General features: G+C 37.3%; 1 protein-coding gene across 13 annotated transcripts in view; it reads left to right on the top strand.

The window, feature by feature from the left end:
* The window catches only part of LOC141395466 (protein phosphatase 1L), a 76,836-nt gene that overhangs the window by 25,255 nt on the left and 26,546 nt on the right, over positions 1–25,035 (top strand). The window contains exons 1-3 of one of the 13 annotated variants that reach the window (XM_073971346.1): positions 2,310–2,500; positions 3,252–3,490; positions 6,612–7,359. In XM_073971346.1, the coding sequence (XP_073827447.1) occupies positions 6,977–7,359 (383 nt within the window). In that variant the 5' untranslated portion in view covers positions 2,310–2,500; positions 3,252–3,490; positions 6,612–6,976. Of the gene's footprint in view, positions 1–2,253; positions 2,529–2,661; positions 2,815–3,025; positions 3,692–6,611; positions 7,360–25,035 lie in introns of those variants that run through there. The other 12 variants (XM_073971345.1, XM_073971352.1, XM_073971350.1 and 9 more) reach the window with 12 other exon arrangements.

Here is a 25,035-nt window from a genome sequence, read left to right as displayed (position 1 = left end):
TGGACCGATATGGCTTATCTTCAAACTTAAACTATGTTTGGACAAAATATTACTAAGGCCGTATTTTGGACGGAATCGGTAGGTCCGTTCGAGAGTTATCTTGCGCTCCAACCACCTCACACGGTGTCATAGGGGTTTTTTGCAACTTTCATGCTATTTTCTCAGGAAGTATGGACTTGCCCCTGATAAAACTTGTACCGTCGTATGGAGGGCAGTGAATACTAGTTGCTAAAACAAAAATTAAAGCGATTCGAGAGATGGCCCTAAACTGAACTTTTCCGAAATTTTGTGTGGGAGGTACCCCAAAGAGTGGACCTATTGAGACCATATTGAAACCTCATATAACTCTGACAGAACGTTTACGCTATACAAAGTATGGACCAAATCGGTCACTCCCTTCAAGAGTTATCGTGCGCACAAACTTTCCGAACATTTTCGAACTTTTGTGGGGGAGGTACCGGAAGGAGTGGACCGCTGTAGCTCATCTTCGAACTTAAACTAAGTTTGGGCAAAATATTACGAAAGCCAAAATTTGAACCGAATCGGTTCATCTGTTCGAGAATTATCGTGCGCTCCAGCCAGCAGGACAGACAGACGGACGGACATGGCTAGATCGACTCCAAATTGTCTGAAACACATTTCGTCCAAACATACTTGGGGTCTAAAACCATTATTTCGATGAGGCACATTTTCATCGTATCAAAGTGTATATACCCTCCTTAGCCTAAAGGCTGAGGGTATAAAAATGGAGGAACAAAAGCTTCCCGAATAATTAAATTAATGCTCTGTTCCAGAGCCTTTATAAAAAATAGTATATTTTTACAGTCTTTGGAACAATGCAAACAAAACAATTTCTATAAACATCCCCGAACAGATAAGGGGAGACTTCTCTTTTTTGTACTATGCCTTTTTGAGATGTAATTCGAAACATTTTAATTGTAATAATTTGTCTATAATTTTAAATAAAACAAACTATTTTAAAAATCCGTTAAACGAAATTGATTTAAATGTGGAACTCATCCCTAATTATAACAGTATTTTATAAGTGGACTACTGTTATATTTTGACATTTAGAACGTTTTCACACGATAAGGTTTGCCTGCTCAAAAATGCGTTGTCCATTTTGGTTCTCATTCGTAAATTGTGTCAGTGTTGAAACATAATGTGGAAGTAAGTGAACGAAAACGTACATAAAGTACCATACATACAACACTAGCATGTAAGATATTATCTACCTGTTTCATCATATTTTTTACAAATAAAGGTGTTCTTCAAAACATGACTTCTATGTACCTGTTAATAACAAAGGTATTTCCCTATTTCATAAAAATCTTTCTTGAAAAATTTACGCTGGTAACGCAGGTATCATCTTACCTTCAGGTGGTAAGAATTATAACATTATTTTTTACATGGCATGCGCGCATGAGGCAACAATTTTAACAACGCATATATTTTACCCAATTTTATGGGATTCACAAGAATTAATATTTTAATTTTCAAATACAATACACACATAAACCTTTTTGGTACATTTATGTAAAACCGTACTTCTTTTTGTTCAAAAAGTACGCTTGTATAAAATGACTTCAAAAACGCAACACTAGATGTGAAAATTACGAATGAGAGTCAAAACGGAAACCACGTTTTTGAGCAGTCAAACCTTACCGTCTGAAAACGTTCTTACTCATTCCACGACGTTTATCTTCGCAATTAACCGAACATTGTTTGTCTGCAAAGAAAATATAAAAACATAAACAAAAACGTGAGAACACTACTCTTTCGCTCTTGCAGCATTTTTTTGCAGATTCAGGGTTGCCAACACATAATAATATATATTTCTCACTTTTAACAATAAATAATGAAAATATTTCAAGTCAACAACCAAATAGCTTTTTTGATGACCATTATATTATGATTTGTTCCTGTTGTCTTTCGAAAAAATGTTCTTAAACATGGTACACACGGTCCAACAAAACTGACAGTCATCGAGGTCTATTTCGTTAATATCAAAGTCTAGCTGAATAATTACTTTTCTAATCACTAAATTATATCTTAAATGTTGTATTTCAATCATTTTTAGCTAACAAAAAGTGTTTATTTGCCAGAAAATTGCCGTAAAAGTACGTTGACTGTCAGTTTTGTTGGACCGTGTGTACTATGCTTTACGACACCCTAATTACGGCTTGAAACTACCAATTAATGTTCTTTAAAAACTCCCCCATTCTTTATTGTTTATTACTGGCAACCCTCTCGTTTTCTTTTTGTTTTGCCATATTCCATATTGCATACAGGCAAAAAAACGTACCGTTAGTCTTTCTCATTCGCTGTACGAGTCAACAAGTTGAAAAGCATTGGACGGAAGAAGTAAAAAATTAACGAGAACAACGGCGGCAAATATTAAAACAGCGACGACGGCGTCAGCGAAATTATCGGGCAGAGAAAAACTAAAGAAAATTGTGTAAAAAAAATAATATGAGCTAAAAAGAAAAACAACCAAACGGTAAAAAAATGAAAATTATATTTTGAATGTGTGTGTTGGTTGCGATGCGCGATGCGGCAAAACATTGCGACACCAAAAAGAAAATAAAATTAATGCTCTATTAAAGAAAGTTAAATTTAGTAGAGAATTTTTATATTTATTTCGTCGCCTACATCGACGACGAGAGTTAGTGCTGTTTTACATTTAAGCGACTTGTCTTACGATTTTTTGTCTCCTCTTTGCTCATCTTCGTAAATTTCACACACAGGGTTGCATTTTTTTGTAACATGGTACCAAGTGTACATTTTGTTAAAAATACTTAATGTAAAAAGAAGGTATTTTATAAAAATATGTTATACAAATTTTAAAATGCTTATAACAAATAATCATTTTATGCTTTAAATGATTTTTTATGCACAAAATTCATTGCAAAACTAAATTTTGTTTCAATTTCTCTTACTACGTTTTGCAACTCTGCCTAACAAGAATAACCACCACAAAGAGGAGACAAAAAATCGTAAGACAAGTCGCTTAAATGTAAAACAGCACTTATTTTTGGCGTGACAAATATTGCTAAACAGAGCAAGAAATGCAACAATACAAAGTACACAAAAAGAATTTACAAAGTGATAACTAAAAGAAGAATCTTTATTAACTTCTTCGTTTCCCTTACTTTTCTTGAGAGCAAAGGAAGTCAATAAAGATGCACTCGAAGAAGAAGACCAACAAATTGTGGTTTGTTTGTGAAAGTGTTTGCTAAAAAAATGTAAAGATTTAGGATGGCTATCTTTCTGCATTGAATTTTTTTCTTGGCAATCGAACGCATTAAATAACAAAAAATATCACAAAGAATCAAAAACCAAACAATAAAAATACCAACAACCACAGTTGAAAGTTGACTGCCAATAAACCAAAAATATTAAAAATAACAACACGCGTTGCTGCTTTTGTCACTGTCAAAAGTCGCCGAAAAAGAAAAGCACCAGAAAAAATATAATCCAAAAAACAAATGTATGTCCCAACAACAACATTTGCAATAACACAATAAATTTTGATTTTTTCCTCGGCTACTACATAATATTTTTCATCACGCTTATAACCACCCTACATCATTCGAAGGGTATTTTGTTATTGTGGTCTGGTTTGTAACAATGCATTTCCATTGGAAAGGAATAGACTATATAGTTGCAGTTTGGATTCATGCAGTGAGAGGTGATGCTAATTTGTTAATATTTTTTGTAGAATTTAATATTTTTAACATTTATCGTTTAGATTTTACTTGGCTAAGATGTTATATGTACATAATAAATTGTTACTAGAGATGCAACCTGATTGCAAATGGAGGGAGGATACGGGACTTATGTTGGATTTAAGAAATTTAAGATGTGGCCATAAACCAGATCAAATTTTGTTCGATTTCATAGCTGTATGGTCTAAGATTAGAAGCACCAACCAGCTTTCTTTACAAATGTACCCGCCTTCGTTTGAGTATTTAAGACCGCTTTACATTGATGTGTGAAAAATTATGCTAAATTGGCATCCTCCCTCAAATAATGGCAGACGTATATAAACGAAATTCAAGCCAAAAACCTATCTTAGAAATTTGTGATCGGTGTTAAAGCAAATGTCGTTAACCTCTTTCGTCCTCTCTCAGGCTGTACAGCAAAATTCAAGCAGAGTCCAAAGCCTAAAATCCTCCTCCTTAGATCATTGAGTTATTCTTATCAACAAGATGTCCGCATGTACCGTGCAAGAACATTTATTTCTCTGCTCCATATCAGTCGAGGGAGAATATGTTCAGTAGATGAGAGGTTCGTAAGGTGAAGAGATTTTCGGAAAGTGTTTATCGAGTAGTATTCATGTCATGTTTAAATGTTTACCTATTTTCATCAACAAGATGCCTCGGAGATCAAATATTAATTAGTTCGCATCAGAACTCTTTTTGGGGCATAAATTGATTTTACGAACACCTGACAGAAAAATCTGAAATTTTTACCACGGGTATATCTTCTCGTCCTGATTACAAAAATATAAAGCTTTTCGGGGGGAAGCCCATACTTCCCGAGATATGGGCCTTTGAAGTTCCTAAAATTGCATTCTTTACGTAGAAAAAAATTACAATTTAAAAAAAAAAAAAAAAAGATTTTTTCGCCAGCTGTTCGTAAAATCATTTGTTCCCTTTTTGGAACAGTTACAGATATTTTTTATGTTTTTATAACAGGTGCTCCTTGGATTCAAGAATTTATCTCAATTTCTGGTTATCGTTATAATTTGTCCAAACTTAATTTAAGATCGAAGATGGGCTTTGTCGGTCCACTACCTCCCAAACCATACTTTACACATCTTAATATTTCTACCAGACATAGATCAAGTTCCGGCATAAGTTGAATATACGGACTGGATTCGGATCGATGATAAAAAAATTTCGATTTAAAAGAAAATTTTGTTCGCGTTAGCCGAGATTTGTTCCTGTCCATAGGAGAAAGTCTTAAATCCCCGGCCGAAGGCCGGCTATATATGAAAAAATTTCGATTTAAACTAAACTTATCGTCAAAACCAAGGTAATTTTTGAACTTTCGGAGCCTATATCTCGGGAAGTATGGACTTCCTGCCCATGATATATGTATATATTGGCGTGATCAGCACTGCAAGCCCTGCCTGTGATAAAAATTTCACATCGATCCGAATCCAGTCCAAACATTCATCCTGGTCCCAAGTTCCAATGTGGACTATATCGGTCCACTCCTTAGGTTACTTCCCACACAATTTCGGAAAAGTTCAGTTTAAGACCTCCTCTTAAATAGTTTTGATTTTTGTTGTAACAACTTGTACTCGCAGCCCCAATTACCACGGTGCAAGTTTTATCAGGGGCAGGTCCATACTTCCTGCGAAAATAGCCCGAAAATCCTAAAAACGGATATCCCGATTCGGTCCATATTTTAGCAGTCGTAATATTTTGCCCAAGCTTAAATCAAATTCTAAGATGGACAATATCGTCCACACCTTTGGGTACCTCCCCCACAAATGTTCAAAACTTTTCGCTAAAATGGTGCGCACGATAACTCTCGAAGGTAGTAACCGATTTAGTCCATACTTTGCACATCACATATTTCTATGAGACATCGACCAGGCTAGTTAATGGAATATGTCAACTCCTCGGTTACCTCCCACACAACATTTCGGAAAAGTGCAGTTCAACATCTCTCAAATCGTTTTGATTTATCTTGCAACAGATTACACTCGAGACTCTATTACAGTACTACAAGCTTTTTGAGAAGCAAGTCCATACTTCCTCAGAAAATGATCCGATACCTCCCCCAAAAAAGGTCGAAATTATTCTCTAAATATTTTATCCAAACTTGCTTTATGTTTAAAAGTGGACCCTATCGGTGCATTTCTTAGGGTAACACCCCCACAAATGTTCCCCACTAAATACATTAGATTTTTTGAAATATATCTGTGTGCAAAGCTGACTGATACTTTTTTATTGTTTTTGTAGAAGTCCATACTTCATGAGACTTGAACCTTTTGAAGTTGTGTGAGTACTCATTTATTTCTCATATTTTTACCGTCGACCAGGGCAGGTATCTGCACTAATACAAACGCATTGTTTGCGGTCTCACGTATACGAGTGGTGGTTGTTCTTTTGTTATTATCATCAAGGGCACGTGTGCACATTTTTGCAGGATGCTCGACCAGGGTATCATTGTAAAGGCCACAGTTAAATATACCTTTAAACCTTTAAACATTGGCGGAGGGCCCGATTCCTCCACATCTGACATTTGGGCCCTCAAGTTAATGAAGTTGGGTACCAAAGACTGGGATACTTCACCCTATAAATATCAATTCTCCTAACCCGATCTTTATAAACAAAACATTGGTTATCAACGTATGTATGTTAATTATTTTAACCATATTTCCAAATGGCAGAGTAGTATAGTGTATTCCACATTCGCTTACTATCGACTTGCGTTGTTCATTTGTTTTTTTTTTTCCTCTTTTTTGGTGGTTTTTCTTTTTGGGTCACCAATGACCAAGTGAAAAGCAAAAGTGACAAAATTATTTTTCTCATCATTCGTCGGTGCGGCGGTCGGTGTACAATATCTGAAAAGTATTTTTGTTTCTTTTACAGAAAAATCTTGTTTTTCTTTTTTCAAAAACAAAACAAACAAAAAATACAACAATTTGTATTAATAAACTATAAATAATTAAGTAAATGAAGAAAAACATATGAGAAACGTCAAGCAGCATCAACAGTAACCAAGGCAAAACATCAAAATCAATGACAAGATAAAGTGACTTAACAACTGGCCAACTTATTTAAAACGCATACAGGGAATACTTTAAGAGGAAACCAAACAAATCAAACCCCAAAAGGCCACTACTACCTTGCCTTTGACAAATTCCATCACAAAGAATTCCTTTTTCCACACCTCCATTTCCCCTCATTTTGACCGACAGACACATAGTGTTTCGGCACACTTGTAAGCCCACTTAATGGATGACGAGTTGGAGGATAAAGTTTTCTATCAAACCTACGTATCACACATGAAGATATTATCCAAATTTGCAGTGGGCTTTTCGTCCCTAAATTCACCGTTGGCATACTTTTGGAAATTGTGTCGTCTCTATGTTTTGCGACCCGAAGTGATCTGTTGCGGTGTACTCTTATTCTTTTTACTTATCTATTTACAAGCTGTTGATACATGGTCACGTGGCATATTGGGTCGTATACAGGCCACACTAAGTGGACGACAGAAATCCAATCGCCTCAAACTATTGGAAGCATCCGGTCAAGGGGATCATCAATCATGGGAAGCGATACGCAGTCAAAGTTCAGCATTTGCGATATTGGGACGTAGACCACGTATGGAAGATCGGTAAGTAAATGCAAAATTTATAAACATTTTTTTAAACTATTTATTAGAATATTTAAGGAATTTTGTAACAATATGGATTATACGTTTGAAACAATATTATATTGAGTTACCCCCGTTTGTCGTAGACAGCGACTTTACTCAAAGATCAGCGGTCCATTGTGTTCATTCTGAAAAGACATAAAAAGAAAAAGAAAGATGCGGCGAAAGATAGGAATTTAGGAAATAGAAGGAAAATGGAAGAAAACGTGAGTAGAAAAAAAAGTAGAAAAATTAATCAAAGTGTCTAGATGATGTTGAACATTTTATTTACGTTAGGGATGGGGAAAAGCCCTAGCAGAATAACAACATAAATATTTGAAGCTTACGGAAAATTTAATTTAAAAACAAATCATAAGACGAGGGCACTGACAGAAATGATACTATACTCAATATTTTACTCCCCACTTTCAATACGAGTTTCTTATTTCCTTAGCGGGAATGGAGATAGAGTTCTGCGTTCTGAGATTGGATCTCGATTCGTCTTGCCAACTCCTTACTGTTTTTTCGCACTAGATCTTATTGCGGTGGCTTAACCCAGTCCTTCACAATTAGTTTAGAAGATTGAGATATCTGTCTAGCTAGTTCATCACCAATATCACATTTTTCAATTCCCTGGTATCCAACCAAACGTAATGTCCTTAACACTAGTTTTCAAGACAGATCTACAATTTTGAAAAGTTTGGGAATTTAACGACTTTGGAGTTTGTCTGAAGAATGGCCTAACTGTCTACAAAGACCGTGTGCCCCATTTACCGCAATATCTGTTGTTCCTCTTAACATATCCAAAGTTGTTATTACTGCTAAAATTGCTGCTTAAAAAACGCTGCAGTTATCAATAGTTTATACGATATTCATTTCCTCACCTCTTAAAACCAATCAGTGGCAAGGCTATACGGTAGTGGTCTGCACTTCAATCCCACGACAGCGGGTTCTTTCGTACCGGATTGACCCGGAACAGCACAAAACCAATGTTCGGGCCAGCGGCTGCCACCTCAGTGTGTACATGTTTGTATTTGTTTCGTTTTTCTATATTGGGAGCCTGCTCCGAATTCTATTGGTCCGAGCCGGGACGGAGGAAAACCCAGTACCAATATACCTGTGCTCAGTTTGTCACATCCGCATCTTCACCCACATCCAACCTTCGGTGAGATGCAATAGATGTCAGGAGTGGGTGCATCTAAGGGGTTGCTCTGGACTCGTCCACGTGAGGGACTATGTTGCTGCATGCTGCGTGAACACAGTCCCCAGTGATTCGTCGTCGGATTACGAGACTCCATCGTCGTCTGATTACGAAACTCCCCCGCAGTCCCCTCGACAACAACCGCACACGCAGCCTTTAACACCAGTCGTTGTTCCCGAAAATGCAGCCTTTTTCCAATTGAATTGCAATGGACTCCGAGGTAAGATCGAGGAGATAGTAGATTTTATGAGTCGAAAGAACATCAAGGTCGCGGCGGTGCAGGAAACCAAGCTGAACAACAACCACAGCTTAGAGCATTGTGATGGTTACAATGTTCTGAGGAAAGATCGCACCAGAAGTGGAGGTGGGGGATTGGCTTTCCTATTGCACCAGTCTGTCCAATACAGACCTATCTCGCTTGAGCCTGTCTCTAATGACCCGTACATGGAATGTATGGGGGTAGCAGTCAGGTGTGGAGCTGCCGAGACAGAGTTGCTGAATGTATACATCCCGCCGAGAAAAAGCTGTATCCCTGATTGTAGGCCTGACATTAGCCCGCTCTTGCAAGGTCATAATCGTCTGGTCCTGGGGGATTTTAATGCGCATCATGAGATGTGGCATCCGGCCCTCGGAAACGACCAGAGAGGTACAGCGCTGGCTGAGCAGATTGATAGCTCTACGTTTTGCACGGTCAATGAGGACGCCCCTACCAGAATTAGAGGAGAGTGTCACAGTTCGCCTGACATAAATAACCATCGTGTCACCTGGCCTGACAAATGACGTTACCTGGCAACCCGTCATTTCCCTTGGATCAGACCATCTCCCCATAATTGTCTCCATTAGCAGGCCACCCGACTTCATCACCTCTGAACGCCGCACGTTCGTCAATCATAAAAAGCTGATTGGCAGAGTTTCAGAGAGTTCACCAATCACCGCTTCAGAGAATTGCCCAATCCTTCTGATGTTCGGGTAGCGGAAAGGACGTTCCGGGACATCATTACTGCTGCACCCGCTCGCCATATCCCTGCTGCTCGAATACCCGAAGTAAGACCAAATTTCCCAGCAGAGGCGACGGGATTAGCAAATGAGCGTGATGAGCTTCATCGTATCAACCCCAATGACCCCAGATTCAGGGAGCTGACACTGGAAGTTAACAGGCTGGTCGGCGAGCATAAGCGGAACAAATCATCTGAAGAGCTGCAACATTGGAGCCGGTATAGGTGAATTGTGGGCAACGGTTAAGTCACTCACGAACCCTGGAAGAAGGGAAGATAGGACCTCAGTCACGTTTGGCGACGTTACGTTGACTGACCCGAAGAGGTGTGCAAGTTATTTCAATCGACAGTTTGTCGAGCATCCCGAGAGTGACAGGGTGAAGAGAAGAGTATTACGTCGCATCAGATCTCTTCCTGCCGAGGATGAACCACCACAATTTACAATGGATGATGTTGCCAATGCCATCAGGAACGCTAAATCATCCAAAGCGTTGGGCCCTGATGGAATCTCCATGGTAATGTTGAAGCAGCTGGATGAGCTGGTAGTCGAGTATCTCACCAAAGTCTTCAACTTGTCGCTAGCCACCCTCGTTGTTCCCGAAGTCTGGAAAATGGGCAGGGTGGTCCTACTACGGAAGCCAGGCAAAGATGCCAGCAAAAGTGAATCGTACAGACCGTTTTCGCTTTTGTCGCCCGTAGCAAAGACACTTGAGGCCTTGCTCCTCCCCAGTATCAGAAATAGCTATCAAGTTGCCAATCATCAGCATGGATTCCGTAAGCAGCACAGCACGACAACTGCGCTGCACGCCATTACCACACATATTTGTTAAGGACTTAACCAGAGACGGCCGTGCGATAGAACAGTGATGGTGGCGCTTTACTTATCAAATGCCTTTGATACAGTAAGGCACTCCACGCTGTTTGAGGACATTGAGCAGACAACCCTCCGACCAAGCTTGAAATGTTAGATAGTCAATTATATGTGTGGACGCCAGTCGTACGTGGAATTCAGGAACAAGAAATCCAAACCCCGTAGAGTGAAACAGGGAGTTCCCCAAGGTGGGGTGATATCTCCGGAACTGTTTAATCTCTACCTCTCATGTATTCTCCCCCTCCAGACGGCATAGAGATCGTAACGTATGCGGATGATTGCACGATCCTGGCGTCGGGTACCTATCCTGATGACATCTGTGAGAGAGTGAACAACTATTTAACCGATCTTACCACCATTTTCCATTCGAGGAATATGCAGATTTTCGCCACAAAATCTACAGCCACTCTGTTCCACATGGACAGCGCAGTTTGGAAGAGAATTGAATGTCGTGGTCGACGGTAGCAGAATTCCGACCACAAACTGCCCCAAAATTTTAGGGGTCACATTCGACACCACTTTCACGCCGTCCGCGCATGCCACAGCTATCTGCGATAAACTGAAAAGAAGGAACAACGTTCTCAAGTCCCTAGCCGGCAGCACTTGGGGTGCAGATAAAGAAAACCTGTTGACCACATATAACGCGATAGGTCGGTCTGTGGTAAGCTATGCCGCTCCAGTCTGGTCCCCGAGATTGTGTGATTCGAACTGGAAAAAGATTCAAACTCCTCAAACGCCTCCTCAAATCTTCAGTGGACCATCTACATGAGGAGGCAAAAATTCTTCCTGTAAAGCAACACAATGAGATGCTTTCGTTGCAGCACCTGCTTGGATGTTATCGTGTGAGCCATCCCAATCACCATCTTGTGGGTAGGCCCGGCCCATTCAGGGAGATCAGGAAGGATATCCATGCTCTAGTGAGGTCCAACGATACAGGAGAGAACCCCTAGATCAACAAGCATATCAAGCAGGATTGAATAGCATTCACACGGACGCAGTTGCCAAGGCCTTAAGCAATTATAGTGTGAATAAAGTACTTGGAGTACATCCTCCATCTATCGCAGCTGAAGAGCGTCAGCTGCCACGACAAACTAGAGTAGTTTTGGCTCAACTACGCTCGGGATATTGCAGTCGCCTAAATTCTTATTGGGCGGAAATCGATCGCGCCGTGCAAAACATCTGCCCTGTATGCGGCATGGGCCCGCACGACACCCAACACCTTTTTAACTGCCCCGCCAAGCCTACCCATCTAACTCCAGTGGATCTGTGGCTACAGCCCATCGAAGCAGCCATTTTTCTGGAACTGGAGATAGACCCAGAGCCAGATTGAACAGAGGAACGAACAAATAAACATAACAAAAACACTGTTACAACAACAAATTATTTTTTACTCTTCAGTGAATGCCCGGTCCACATTCCTATCATCCGAATTTGTCCTTGATATTGTAAATATGTTATAACGCCATCTTTACTTGAGTTTTGTTTCAAGACAAGTTGCCTGGATGAGTATACTTTTAGGCGGACTTTTGAAAATACTGTAGTAAAATACAAAGATCCTATCTAGTACATACTGTCTTTTACAATATTGTGCTGGAAAAGCGTTTCCGTACTCCGAAAACTAAAAAATCTTTCACTTATCTTTAGACAAAAATGGTACTGAATGACAACGCTTTCTGCTCTTGAAGACAAATTTGGCCGAGTAGATTCTAGCAGCATGTTTACTGGCAAGGATCCTCAGTCAGAGTAATGTTGACTAACATTTTCTGAATATATTGCAGCCGTGTAAAACTTTTTAAGTGATGGTGTCCTTTGTATTCGGCGATGAAAAGGAAGTTCCATATCATTGGGCTCAATATATAATTGGAAGTTTCACCTTCTTCTTCAGAAATGTTCCTGAGAAATAGTTGTTTTCTTCTTCTTTATAATAGTGGAATGGTACAAAAAGGAATGATGATTGATAAAGAGGACTTCAATATCTGGCCATTGTTGATTAAATTATGATTGGTGACTACCTTCATTTTTTACTTTTACATCACCTAGAAAAAATTAAGCCAAGATATTGTGTCTCATAAAAAAACTAGCTGTCAGTATCAAATATTACAAGGCACAAAGGCAGTTGGCAAAATAGTTTCTCGAAATCATCTCCACCATGCTGTCAAGTCTTTGATCTTAACTTTATTTCGCTATCTAAAGAGTAAAGAAATATATTAAATCCTCTACGGTAAAAATATCGATCCAAAAAAACGCTATTGTCACAACTGAGTGCTTTGCTCTTGGGGAGGTTTATATTGACAATAGTTTACAACCCCACTCCATAGTTTCCTTTATTAAGCCCTTCTACAATTACTTTTTAAATGCCTACCCCAGTTTCGTTTCAAATAAAAAATACACTTTCCATTTTTGCATGTCTGTCATATTATAATACTTTTTTAAAACAAAAAATGAAATGCAAATATTTTTAATATTTAGTATAATATTGATTTTTGTTGTTGTTGTCGCTATCTGCTAATGTGTACTTGTTTGCGTTTATTGCTGCCACATTTACGCTATACTAAATAGCGAGCGAGCGAATTGTTGCAGTAGCAACAAATTAAACTATTTTTAGGATTTTGGGTGTACGGCGCGGCGCTATGCGTTGCTGCTGCCAGGCGAATAAATGGTGGTGGTAAACTGCATCGCGAAATGAAAAACTACCAGTGTGGGGCATTATACTATCTATACAAGCAAGTATTAGCAGCAGAACAACAAGAGTACAAAATAGCATTCTGTAATGGTAGGTTTTTCTCTTTTTGTGTTCAAAATATTCACTACAGATTAACGATAAGTTGGCGGCTGATGGTTGCCTGGCTGGCTGGCTGTTGGGGTGGGATTATCATCTATCTCATGATGCAAGAAGATATTAAGAAAGCAATGATGCCATCAAATTACATGAATATACTTTGTTTGATTTTTTTTAGTAAATTTGTAATTGTGGTTATGGCTTGGATTTTCGCAATTTGTCTTTATTTTCAATTGCGGTTAAGAAGGTGATTTGATTCACGACGACATGTGATGACGACGATTTGTTTGATGATGACAATAAGATTGCATTGTTCTGTTCAAATCACTTTTAATTTTACATCTTCTAATAAATTTTAAACACGAAAATGATTATCTATTATCTTTGCCTTTTTTTCCTTCTTCCTTCCTCTCTCTGTTCAAAAACAAAACGCTTTAATAAATAAATCATGTGAATTGGCTGGCACGTTAATAGAAGTAGCTGTAAAAAATGTTTTGTACAATTTTAGAATTTGATTTTGAGAAATACATGCATATGTATGCATGTCTGCAAGTACAAAGGGAAATTCATTATCATTTGTAATGAATAAGTAATTTGCTATTACTTTTTTCTTACTTCTTGGTGACACAACGTTTTCTATTTAGGGAAACGTATAATTGTCTAGCACAATAAGAATTTCATTAGCCCAAAATGCTTTGAATATAAAATAAAAAACAGAGGAATTTTTTGCATTTTTCTTAAAGAACATCACAGACATTCCTGGATTTCTGCAGAAGGTCCTGTGTCTGTATTTTGACTTAAGTTAGGAAAAAGGAAAACAGTGATTATTATCATCACATTCCATACAAAATTTCCCGAAAGGAAATTTAAGTCGAATCAAAATGAACAAACCCAAAATTTCTTGTAATCATTGATTTTTAAAATATTGATAGTATTTGATAGATATATTTAAACTAAAAAATATTATTTTTTCATATCAATAAATGCCGCCGAATACGAACACATTGCCTTTCGAAACCACTTATAGAGTACTTTTACAGGGATGTTTATGGAAATACTTCCCAAGGAGATAGATGATAATGTCTTCTTTAGATATTTCAATTCAGACTTCATTCTAATCTCTTTAAATTTTTTCATATGCCCGGGTATCATTTATCTCTTCATCAAACATTTTTCACGAATATCACTTTTAAGGACATGAAGAGACTTGTTCAATGAATGCAAGTGATTTCAATTTAAGCCTTCATTCTAAACTCTTTAAATTTGTTTGTACGCCCGGGCAGGGCTGCAGATTATTTTTATGGAAAATCGTCAAAATGACGATTTTAAAATTAAAATCGTCAAATCTATTTTACGAAATCGTCAAAAATTAAAATGGTAATATTTAGTTATATTTAAATATATTTTTAATCAAAATAAACATTAAATGGCTATTCGAGTTAAAAAAAAACATATTTTTACTTCAAATCAGTACTAAATTAAATGATTAATTAAACGATTTTGTAAATAAATATTTGAGTTAACATTCTTAACAAGTCGTGTTTAATCAATGTATTAAACAATTTATTTTGTTAAGTATACTGTACATTGAATCCTTATGAAAAGTATTTCGATACATATTTCGTTTTGTGAAGATTTACTTGGCTGAAAACACGTTTAACATTTGCTGGCGAATGTGGTAATACCTATCATTATTTTCTTTTAAAATTTTGTTATTATAGGAAAAACATATGAACCATCAACACGATTCAAAACATATATTAAAATGGTAAATAAATCCGTTTCATTATTTTCAAACATTTCCTCAAAATCCAAAAGCTTTAGTTCGCGAAATTCTTAATCCATATTTTGCTTTTCCTTTTTGTTGACAAAATGTAAAAGTTCGTTAAGGATGTCGAAAAATCAATAAAACTATTTTCAAAATCAAATTTATTAAACTTTTAAAATTTCTGCACAAAGCTCAATATAACGCAGTTAATTGCCCAGAACAGAATCTACTATTGTTGAAATTTCGACTTTTTGTTCCTTTAAAAATTTAGCAAAAAATAGGAGATTGTTGCAGGTTCTGGAGCAGTGCAATTATATATTTTGCTTGTTTCCATTGAATTCAGTTTGGTTCTAATTGAAAATTCCTTTGCATATGCACCCAAACATATTGTCACCATTGATGAAATCTGATACATAAAGCTAAAATACATGTTCTGGCAAAAATTCAAGCTTCTACGTTCAAAATTAACGACTATTGTGATTATTGTTTAACAATTAATTTTTAAAATAAACTAATTTTTTTACAAATTCATATTTAAAAAAAAATTTTATGACTGCATTAGCAAAATATCCAAAAATCGTCATTTTTTGGGTAAAAATCGTCAAATCGTCATTTGTCAATTTTTGACCAAAAAATCGTCAAAATGACGATAAATCGTCAAATCTGGCAGCCCTGCGCCCGGGTATCATTTTTCTCTTCCTAAAATATTTTTCACGAATATCACTTTTAAGGACAAAAGAAGAATCAATTAATGCAAGCTATTTTCAATTTAAGCTCTAAAATGTGGAACCTTATTTTTATCGCCGACTCCGAACGCTTTGCCTATCGAAACCACCACTTGTTCATTGAAATATTTCACACGTACATAGCTGAGAATATCCCCTTTCGATTTTTCAATTCAGACTTCATTCTAATTTCTTTAAATTTGTTCGTACTTTCGTTTCCCATTTATTTCCTTGCGAAGTTTCGATTGGTATATCGATCGTCTGAGAACCACCTCGGACTATTTAAGTAGCTAATTCGTTTTCCACAGTGTTACTTTGCCCTCTAGAGCATCCAAGGTAATCTGGCCCACAATCTCCAAGCGAAGGCCTACATCTCTGCTCTCTTTGAAGAAATCAGCCCTAAAATTAACGGTGGGAATGATAACGGTGAACACACTATCCAATCTCTGAACACCTTCTGTCAAAACGAGCTAACAAATCTGCTCCTTCTTGCCAAGAGTCTGATGTGGCTTCAGCGAGAATGAAATTATGCGCCATAACATAGAAAACTCTCTCTTACACACTTCTTTACACCTAATATCTTTTATATACCCTTTCAGTGTCTCTCTCAATCTCTAATATGTATGTATTTATGTATTTACCCAGCAAACACAATGTCGGACGTCCGACGCGTCTGCTCAAAGTCGGAAGTTTTTTCCGACGCGTCTGACCGACTTCGGTCCGAACTCTGTCCGACTAGTCTGACGAACTTTTTCCCGTCCTCTCTCTCCCTCTCTGAAGGTAATTTTTCTATTTTTTCTTGTGCTGCTTTGGCAAAATTAAGTGTAAATAAGCAGAGGGAAAATACTTGTACATGCTTCGCTCGCACATTGTATATGTGTAATTGTTGATGTGCCGACGTTGATGCAGTACGAACGAAAAATTAATTCTCGGGAAGCTGTGTTTCCGTATCGGAGAAAAAATTTGTTTTATTTATGTTATGCGTGTTGATGTATGATAGTGTTTAAATGTTATTCATAGTGATCGGTTGCATACATATTTCTTTATTTTTATGAAGTTAATGAAAGTAAAGATTCTCTTCGTCAAACTTCAACACTATTCCGTGGAAAGTCATATGTTTTATATTTGTATATGGCCAAAGTTAAGTATCTTAACACTTTTATGTGTATCAACATTTTTTGCATGTGAAGGCATGTATTTTTTCATATATTAATAACAATTGTTTTACATATTTCACAGATCGTGTTGACGAATTTGTTGTTCTTCACAGTTTGTTTTTCCACCACATTATAAGATGATATAAAAACCTTTAATATTGTTACGAATGTAACTGATAGGTTTAAGTTAATGTAGTTTAATTTCCTTTAATTTAAAAATTTGAATTGTAACGTAACGTTTTATTACGCAGTTATTTTATTTAAGCAACAACAACTACCATGTAGAACTCTCTTCACCATTCTAGTCGTTACATTACCTTTTGTTAATGTTCTTTTGTTTGTTTTGCCAAAATCATGTAATTATCGTTTAGTTTGTTACTTCTTTTCTTGCATTTATTTGTTGTTGTAATTACGTCATTGATCATCCCCATGTATGTGAGTCTGGTTGTTCGCTTAGTGCGAATGTGCGTCTGTGTGTTCGTTGTACATATTCGAGGAGTTGCCAGACATTTTCTAGAGGACTCTCGAACAGGGAGACTTTGGGATATAAATACAGGGGAACTGGCAATTACGAGTGAGTTGTGTTTTAAGCGTTGAACTGAACAGATCGGTTAAAGAATAGCTGCGTGCTAACTAGATACAAGCTGTGTGCTTAGTAATTAAAGTCGGTTCCGAATAAGTGTAATAAAGTAAATAAAGCATTGTAGAAACGTAATCTAAAACGAACCCTGTTTTATTTGGTACAAATCGTACTGGGGAATAAAACAACGTCTACACGGAGATTAGTTAAATCTAATTCCGTAACAATATGTTTGTGGTAGAAAAACTTTTATAGGATTTGGATATTTCATGAATTAACTCTGTATTTTCAACATCTTTTAATAATAAAAACAAATTCTGGTCTAATGCTGGTAAATAAATCAGAAGTTCATACAATAGTTCATCTGACTTCGGACCAAATTCGGTCCGAAAGTCGGCAAACACATTCGAATTTCATAAGATTTTGCTTCCGAATTCGGACCGATATCTGTCCGAAAGTCGGTCAAAAAATCAGAAATTTATACGATAGTTCATCAGAGTTCGTACCGAATTCGGTCCGAAAGTCTGCTAAAACATCCGATTTTCATCCGAATTTCGGTAAGAGAACACGTCAACCACGCCATATGACTTTCGGTCAGAGTTCGGACCGAATTCGGATCCGAACTCGGACGTTTCATCCGACTTTCGGACCGAATTCGGTCCGAATTCTGATGTTTCTTCCGCTTTTGGTTTGCTGGGTATGTATTTATTTTCTCCTTCCTTCCTCTCTAACTAAATACCTTTGCAGACAATTTAGAAGAGTCTTTCTGGCTCGAACCTCCCTCCCAAAAGTTCAAAACTTTGTTAAAATGCAGCTAAAGTGGTTTTATGTGAAGGCCAAAATACGTTTTAGAACCGTTTTCGTCGACTGTCAGTCGGTTGTTGTTGTACCAACACAAATATAAATCGTGTATTATATCACCCAGCAAAATGTTCGATGCCAAAGATGCCATTCAATCATGGGAGAAAGTGATCTAGCATGGCATCTTCATCGATGAATTTTATATGAGCGTGGACCCCAAAAGATGCTATTAATTTTTGGATCCAAAGCATGTCATTTACACCAATGCTTTGACATGTCATTTTCACCAATGCTTTGGAATGTCATTTCCAACAACCCTTTGCAATGACATCATCATTACGACTAGAGTTTTAACAACGTTGGTTGTGATTTCGAGTCTCCGACAACATCAAGCCTATTGTAAATAATTAATATTATATATTTAGAAAAATATATGACTTATTTTGAACCAATACAAAAGATGCCATGAAATCACGTCATCGCCTTCAAATTTTGCTAGGCAGTTATCAGGTTCTGGTTCCTTTCTATCCAGGCTTAAAAATTCTGCAACTTTGACTGGTTGCGTCCATAAAGAATCAACAGACAGGTGAATGGGGTTAGCCGGGCTAAACAAATGAAGCGTGTCGTGGAGTGCCAATCCACATGCAGGTCATGTACCCAACACATCGTGGCATCAATTCGGTCCCTCGAACGGGTCATCCGATTTTGCCCAAATTTAGATTAAGTTCGAAGATGTGCCCTATCCATAGATAGATTTGAAGCGGGGTTGGTGGCCGCTAGCCGAAAAACGTATGATTGCGGATCAATGCGGTACTAAAGAACCCGCTGCAGTGGGGTTGGCTGTTGTTGTTGTAACAGCATTTGATATGTTTGTTCGTTTACTGCTTAGAGGTAGTTTACACTATCTATCAATGTCATATGACACGAAATAAAAACATTGCATATTTACCCACGGAGGCAATGTGGAGACGTAGTTTTTTTAAATTTTTGCTGGTGTGGGCGCACAGAGTAAATGGGGTAAGGAAAATCTCCAATATTACACATATTAGCGAATATATAATGATGGAAAATTTCGTGTCATATGACATTTACATATAGTGTAAACTACCCCTTAAACTGGATCTTGGTCTGTCTCCAGTTCTAGAAATGTGGCTGCTTCGATGGGATGTAACCACAGGTCTACTGGAGTTAGTTGAGTAGGTTTGGCAGGTGCAGTGCGTCGTGCGGGCCTGCACCATGTCTTCAATCTTCTATAGGAATTTAGACAGCTACACCATTTATAGCGAATTGAGCCCAGGCAGCTGACACTCCTCAGCTGTGAAAAATGGGGGATGCTCTCCAAGGACCACATTCACACGATAGTAGTTTATGGCATCTGCGACTTCATCCATGTGAATCCTATTTAAACCTGTATGGTTGGCTTATTGATCTACTGGAAAAATCTGTTGCAGTCGCCCTGAGACATTCTGACAGGTTTGTACATTTTTCCATCGCGTTTTTACTTAAATTCGCGAACCATACTGGCGCCGCATAGTTTACCACAGACAGGCTTATCGTATTATAAGTGGTCAACAAGGTTTCTCTATCTGGACCCCAAGAGCTGCCGACTATGGACCTTGTTTCTACATCTCAGCATATCGCAGATAGGTGTGGCATGCGCGGACAACATAAAACAGTTCACATTTCTGCTTAAACAGTGGTTTTTGTACGTCAAAAATCACCACAAGTAGCGGGAAAACCACCAACTTGACACCCCTGACATGAACATGCTGTCAAATATGCCTCCTAGAATTTTGGTGTAGTTTGTGGTCGACCATGACATTCAACTCAGTGATCACTGTGCAGTCCATGTGGACAGAGTGGCGCCACCGTGGTGCAATGGTATGCACACCCGCCTTACACGCTGAAGGTCGTGGGTTCGATTCCCCGGCCAGTCAACATCAAAAATTTTCAACGGTGGCAAAATACCCCTCAGTAATGTTGGCGACATTTCCTGAGTATTTCAGCCATGTAAAACTTCTCTACAAAGTTGTGTCTTAAGACACGCCGTTCGAACTCGGCGATAAACAGTAGGTCCCATATCATTGAGGTGCACTCATTGATATGAGAGAAGTCTCCCTTGTCCCGTATGGGATGTTTGTGGATCAATTATATATATTCTATTACGGCGGAACAATTTATTACATGGCACAAGTCCATACATCCTGAATTAAAGGCCAAAAAGTTCCTTCCAGCTTGCCAACAATTAAAATGACTGATGAACACGATAACTTACGTAAATTAAAGAACAGCTTCGGATATCTCCCTCATAAAAGTTCAAAATTTTTGCATAAATCCAATGTATTTTTACCGAATGTCTCCTTATAGCTATATAATGTTATTTATGGGCATGTCAATGTCTCCCAACATAATGGTCCAAAAGCTCTAAAATATTCTAAGTTGAAAGGAGTGACTGACATTGATCCAACCCTTGCGCCGTAATATTTCTCTTAAAATTAAATCTAGTTCGAAGACTGATTACTTTGGAAAATTCGCTCCGTCACCTAACTCACAAAAGTTCCAAAATTTTCGCTTAAATTCAGTTTAAGGCCTCTTCGAAAATTGTTTTGAAATGCTAATCGAAGGTATTCTTTGTGATTCTGATTACAACAAAGTAATTTTTTTGTGAGAAAGTTCACGCTTTCCGTCTTATGACTCAACATCTCTAAAAAATAAAATGGCTGCGAAACAAATAAAATGGATGCTTGGCACAGTAACTATCGAAAGGCCGACATTGGCCCATAACATTTATCTCGAACTTAAGTCAAGTTCGAAGATTCTCTATAGCGGACAACTCCTTGAAGCATTTCCCTTACAATAGTTCAACATTTTCGCTTAAGTCCAATTTAAGTGCTATTCGAGGACCAACTATAATTAGATCCAGTCCAATGATGAATCATGCCGATCCATTCCTTCAGGAATCTTCTCCGCAAACGTTCAACACTTTTGCGCTATTATCCAATCTAAGGGACTTCTTGGATTGTGTTGAAATTTTAATATCGATCTGTCGTTATACTCATGACTACAACTTTTTTTGCTTTTCTGAGAAATATCCCCGAAATGTCCCAATGTTTGGGGCCACTCATCAATACCCCTCCCGCCTAAAGTTGTTAATAGTCTTTGTGGTCTTTGTTACTCTGCTATAATTTTATTATTTATACTACCCTTGCTAATGGTCCATATGCTCCAAAAACCAAACCAATTAGTACATATTCTTAAAATTTATGAAGGGTTTTTATTTTTGTATAGACTGCTTAGATTGGATCTGCCAACGGTATAAATAGGTCTACTGTTTGTGATTATTATCCCACAAACAACTAAAAATTTACTCTGGAAACATTTATAAAATATTTTGTCACCTACGAAAATTATATTTTTTCTTAAAACTAGAGATCTTTCCATACATAGTAAATTTACGACCACTAATCCTGCTTTTTATACCCTACACCACTATGTGGTAAGGGGTATTATGTCTTTGTACATTTGTATGTAACGTGCAAAAGGAAGCGAGATAGACATATAGTTCCTTTGGGGGATATACATAGAATCACTTTCTGAGTCGATTTATGCATGTCCGTCCGTCTGTCTGTCCATGTATTTTTGTTCGCAGCCTAGAGGTCGCATTTTTTGTCCGATTCAGCTGAAAATTGGGGACTACAATTTTTTTAGCAATACGAAGAAAGCTATTGCTTTTGGTGAAAATCAGTTCAGATTTGGATATAGCTCTCATATATATTTTCGCGCGATTTGGCGTATTTGATGCACCAAACACGCTATATACGTCCAATTTTGATAAAATATTGCTTGTGTGTCTGAATTCGGCCTACAAATAAGTGTGCCAAATTGTATCGAAATCGGTTCAGATTTGGATATAGCTCCCATATATGTTTTCGGCCGATTTTACGTATCTTTTGTACCACATACGCTATATATGTCCGATTTCGATGAAATTTGGAATGTGTGACTGAATTCGGTCTAGAAATAAATGTGCTAACTTATATCGAAATCGGTTCTGATTTGGATATAACTCCCATATATATTTTCGCCTGATTTCACGTATTTGCTGCACCAAACACGCTATATACGTCCGATTTTGATGTACTTTGGAATGTTTGACTGAATTCGGTCTAGAAATAAGTGTCCCAAATAATATCGAAATCGGTTCAGATTTGGATATAGCTTCCATATATATTTTCGGCCGATTTCACATATTTTCTGTACCAAACACGCTATATAGTTTCGATTTCGATGAAATTTGGGAAGAATGACTGAATTCGGTCTGGAAATAAATGTTCCAAATTATATCGAAATCTGTTATGATCTGGATATAGCTCCGATTTATATTTTATATATTCACAGTGGTGTAGGGTATCATATAGTCGGCCCCGCCCGACTTTGATCCTTTCCTTACTGGTTTTTGTACGGCAAAGTCGACTGATTCTTTCTTACTTATTTTATTTCAATTTATTTCTTTTTATGTTCACCCTTTTCTACTTTATTAAATTAATGCTATAAGTAGTTATGTGATAATATACAACTCATTGATTACGCCAATGTAATCTAATCTTAGGAGGCAAAAAATACGGAGTCATATAGTATTACCTTAACAATGACATTTTTAAACGTTTTCCTAAGATAAGTCAAGTCTGCAAAATTAAAAGAATTAAAAATAATGAAGTGTTTTAGTACTTTTTTTCAATATACTATGATTAGGTTATTAACATTCCAATGAATATGCAAATAGTTTGTCTATTTTATGTTTTTTGTGTTATTTTATTTCAATGTGACTGATAAGAAAGCTATGATGAACTTTTATTTGAATTGCCATTATCAAATATTTTTTTTATTTTGATTTAGCATTGAAAGCCATTTCCTCCTAATCAAATTAGTTCGGGTTTTTACTGTCTAGACACTTGGTGACAGATTACGAAGAAATAAAAATTTTATTTTTATTTTACTTTTATTAATTTAAAAACCAAACCATTGCCATATGCGGTAAAAGTATTACCCATTATTAAAAATAGCCCTTTAGAAAAAAAAGTTCTGTGGCATTCATTAGCCAGTTTGGTGTGGGTAATTTAATAGTTTCTTTCATAGGATTTTAGTATACTTAATGATGTTCTTATATAGATTCTCCTTCTTTTTAAACTTATAAACCTTGAATGCTAGATTTAGGGGACAGTAGAATTTCCATATTTCCCTTCATTCGCCCAAAAATTAATGAAGGGAATGTCATTCGTCACAATATAGTGAGACCTATACTTAAATGTAGACTCTAATGGAAATCACCATTGATGTAATTCCTCATCAATATCATTCCATTAAAATATTCCAATATCACATCAATTATTTTGATGATGATTTTGCTACCGAATAGACATTATTCCAGAACGAACATATAATTGCAATTTGATGATGACATTAATTGATAACGAAATTATAACAACCGACCTTTGCTATAATCCACAGAACACAATAAATCGTGTTAAGATTTTGAATAATTACTCTGATAAAAATGAGGGTAGAGACAAAATTTAAGTGACTAAGTGGTAATTTGCAGAGGTTTCCAAAACAACCAATAACTAAAATACCAATACTATGTGGTTTTTACGCTAAGACTAATGTGGGATATTCAAACAAGAGAAATAATAGTTTGAATAATATTGGTTTTATGATATTAATTCCAAGCTTTTACGCAGAATCGCCTCAGCCAAACATCTTACCCTTTGACTGAGATGATTCTGGAATGATCTTTTCTTGATTATGCAGACCAACTGCATCTAACTTTCATTCTGATGAACATCTTCAGTGCCCTGCCCTTTGTTGTTGTTGTTGTTGTTGTAACAGTGTTTGTTATTATGGCTGTATGTTCGTTCTTCTGTTCAATCCGGCTCTGGGTCTATCTCCAGTTCCAGGAAAGTGGCTGCTTCGATGGGATGTAACCACAGATCCACTGGAGATAGATGAGTAGGTTTGGCTGGGCAGTTGAAAAGGTGTTTTGCGTCGTGCGGGCCCATGCCACAATGAAATTTAGGTCATCAATTACATTGCTCCATTGCTGGGTGTCTATGCTAAGTGATACGAATCTTTAAAAGATGTGTTTAAACGACAACGCTACCAATCTCCTGAAAACTTATGTTCCGACAATCGTACCCAAAAACAACAAAAAAAGTATTATCAGTCTCCTTTGCCGACAGAGATATACCCTCAACCTGCGACATTACGAAAAGAAGCAAACCCAGTATGGGTTGTTTTTCCAAAAAATTACTGTTGTAATGAGTACTGCAAGAACTATCCGAAATAAAGTTTAAAATTTATCCGCGGCCTCAACCTGTTCTATATACTGGTTGTTGTTGTACCAGTGTTTGTTATTATGTTTGTATGTTCGTTCTTCTATTCAATCTGGCTCTGGGTCTATCTATCTCCAGTTCCAGGAAAGTGGCTGCTTCGTTGGGATGTAACCACAGATCCACTAGAGTTAGATGAGTAGGTTTGGCTGGGCAGTTGAAAAGGTGTTTTGTGTCGTGCGGGCCCATGCCACATACTGGGCAGATGTCTTGCACGGCGCGATCGATTTCCGCCCAATACGAATTTAGGCGACTGCAATAACCCGAGCGTAGTTGAGCCAAAACTACTCTGGTTTGTCGTGGCAGCTGACGCTCCTCAGCTGCGATAGATGGGGGATGTACTCCGAGTACTTTATTCACATTATAATTGCTTAAGGCCTTGGCAACTGCGTCCG

This window comes from Musca autumnalis, unplaced genomic scaffold, assembly GCF_047663935.1.
Source record: "Musca autumnalis isolate F117 unplaced genomic scaffold, ASM4766393v1 scaffold_2, whole genome shotgun sequence".
NCBI classification, from domain to species: Eukaryota; Metazoa; Arthropoda; class Insecta; order Diptera; family Muscidae; genus Musca; species Musca autumnalis.
The sequence above is the reverse complement of the archived record's forward strand: the minus strand, read 5'-3'. Positions and strand labels throughout refer to the sequence as shown.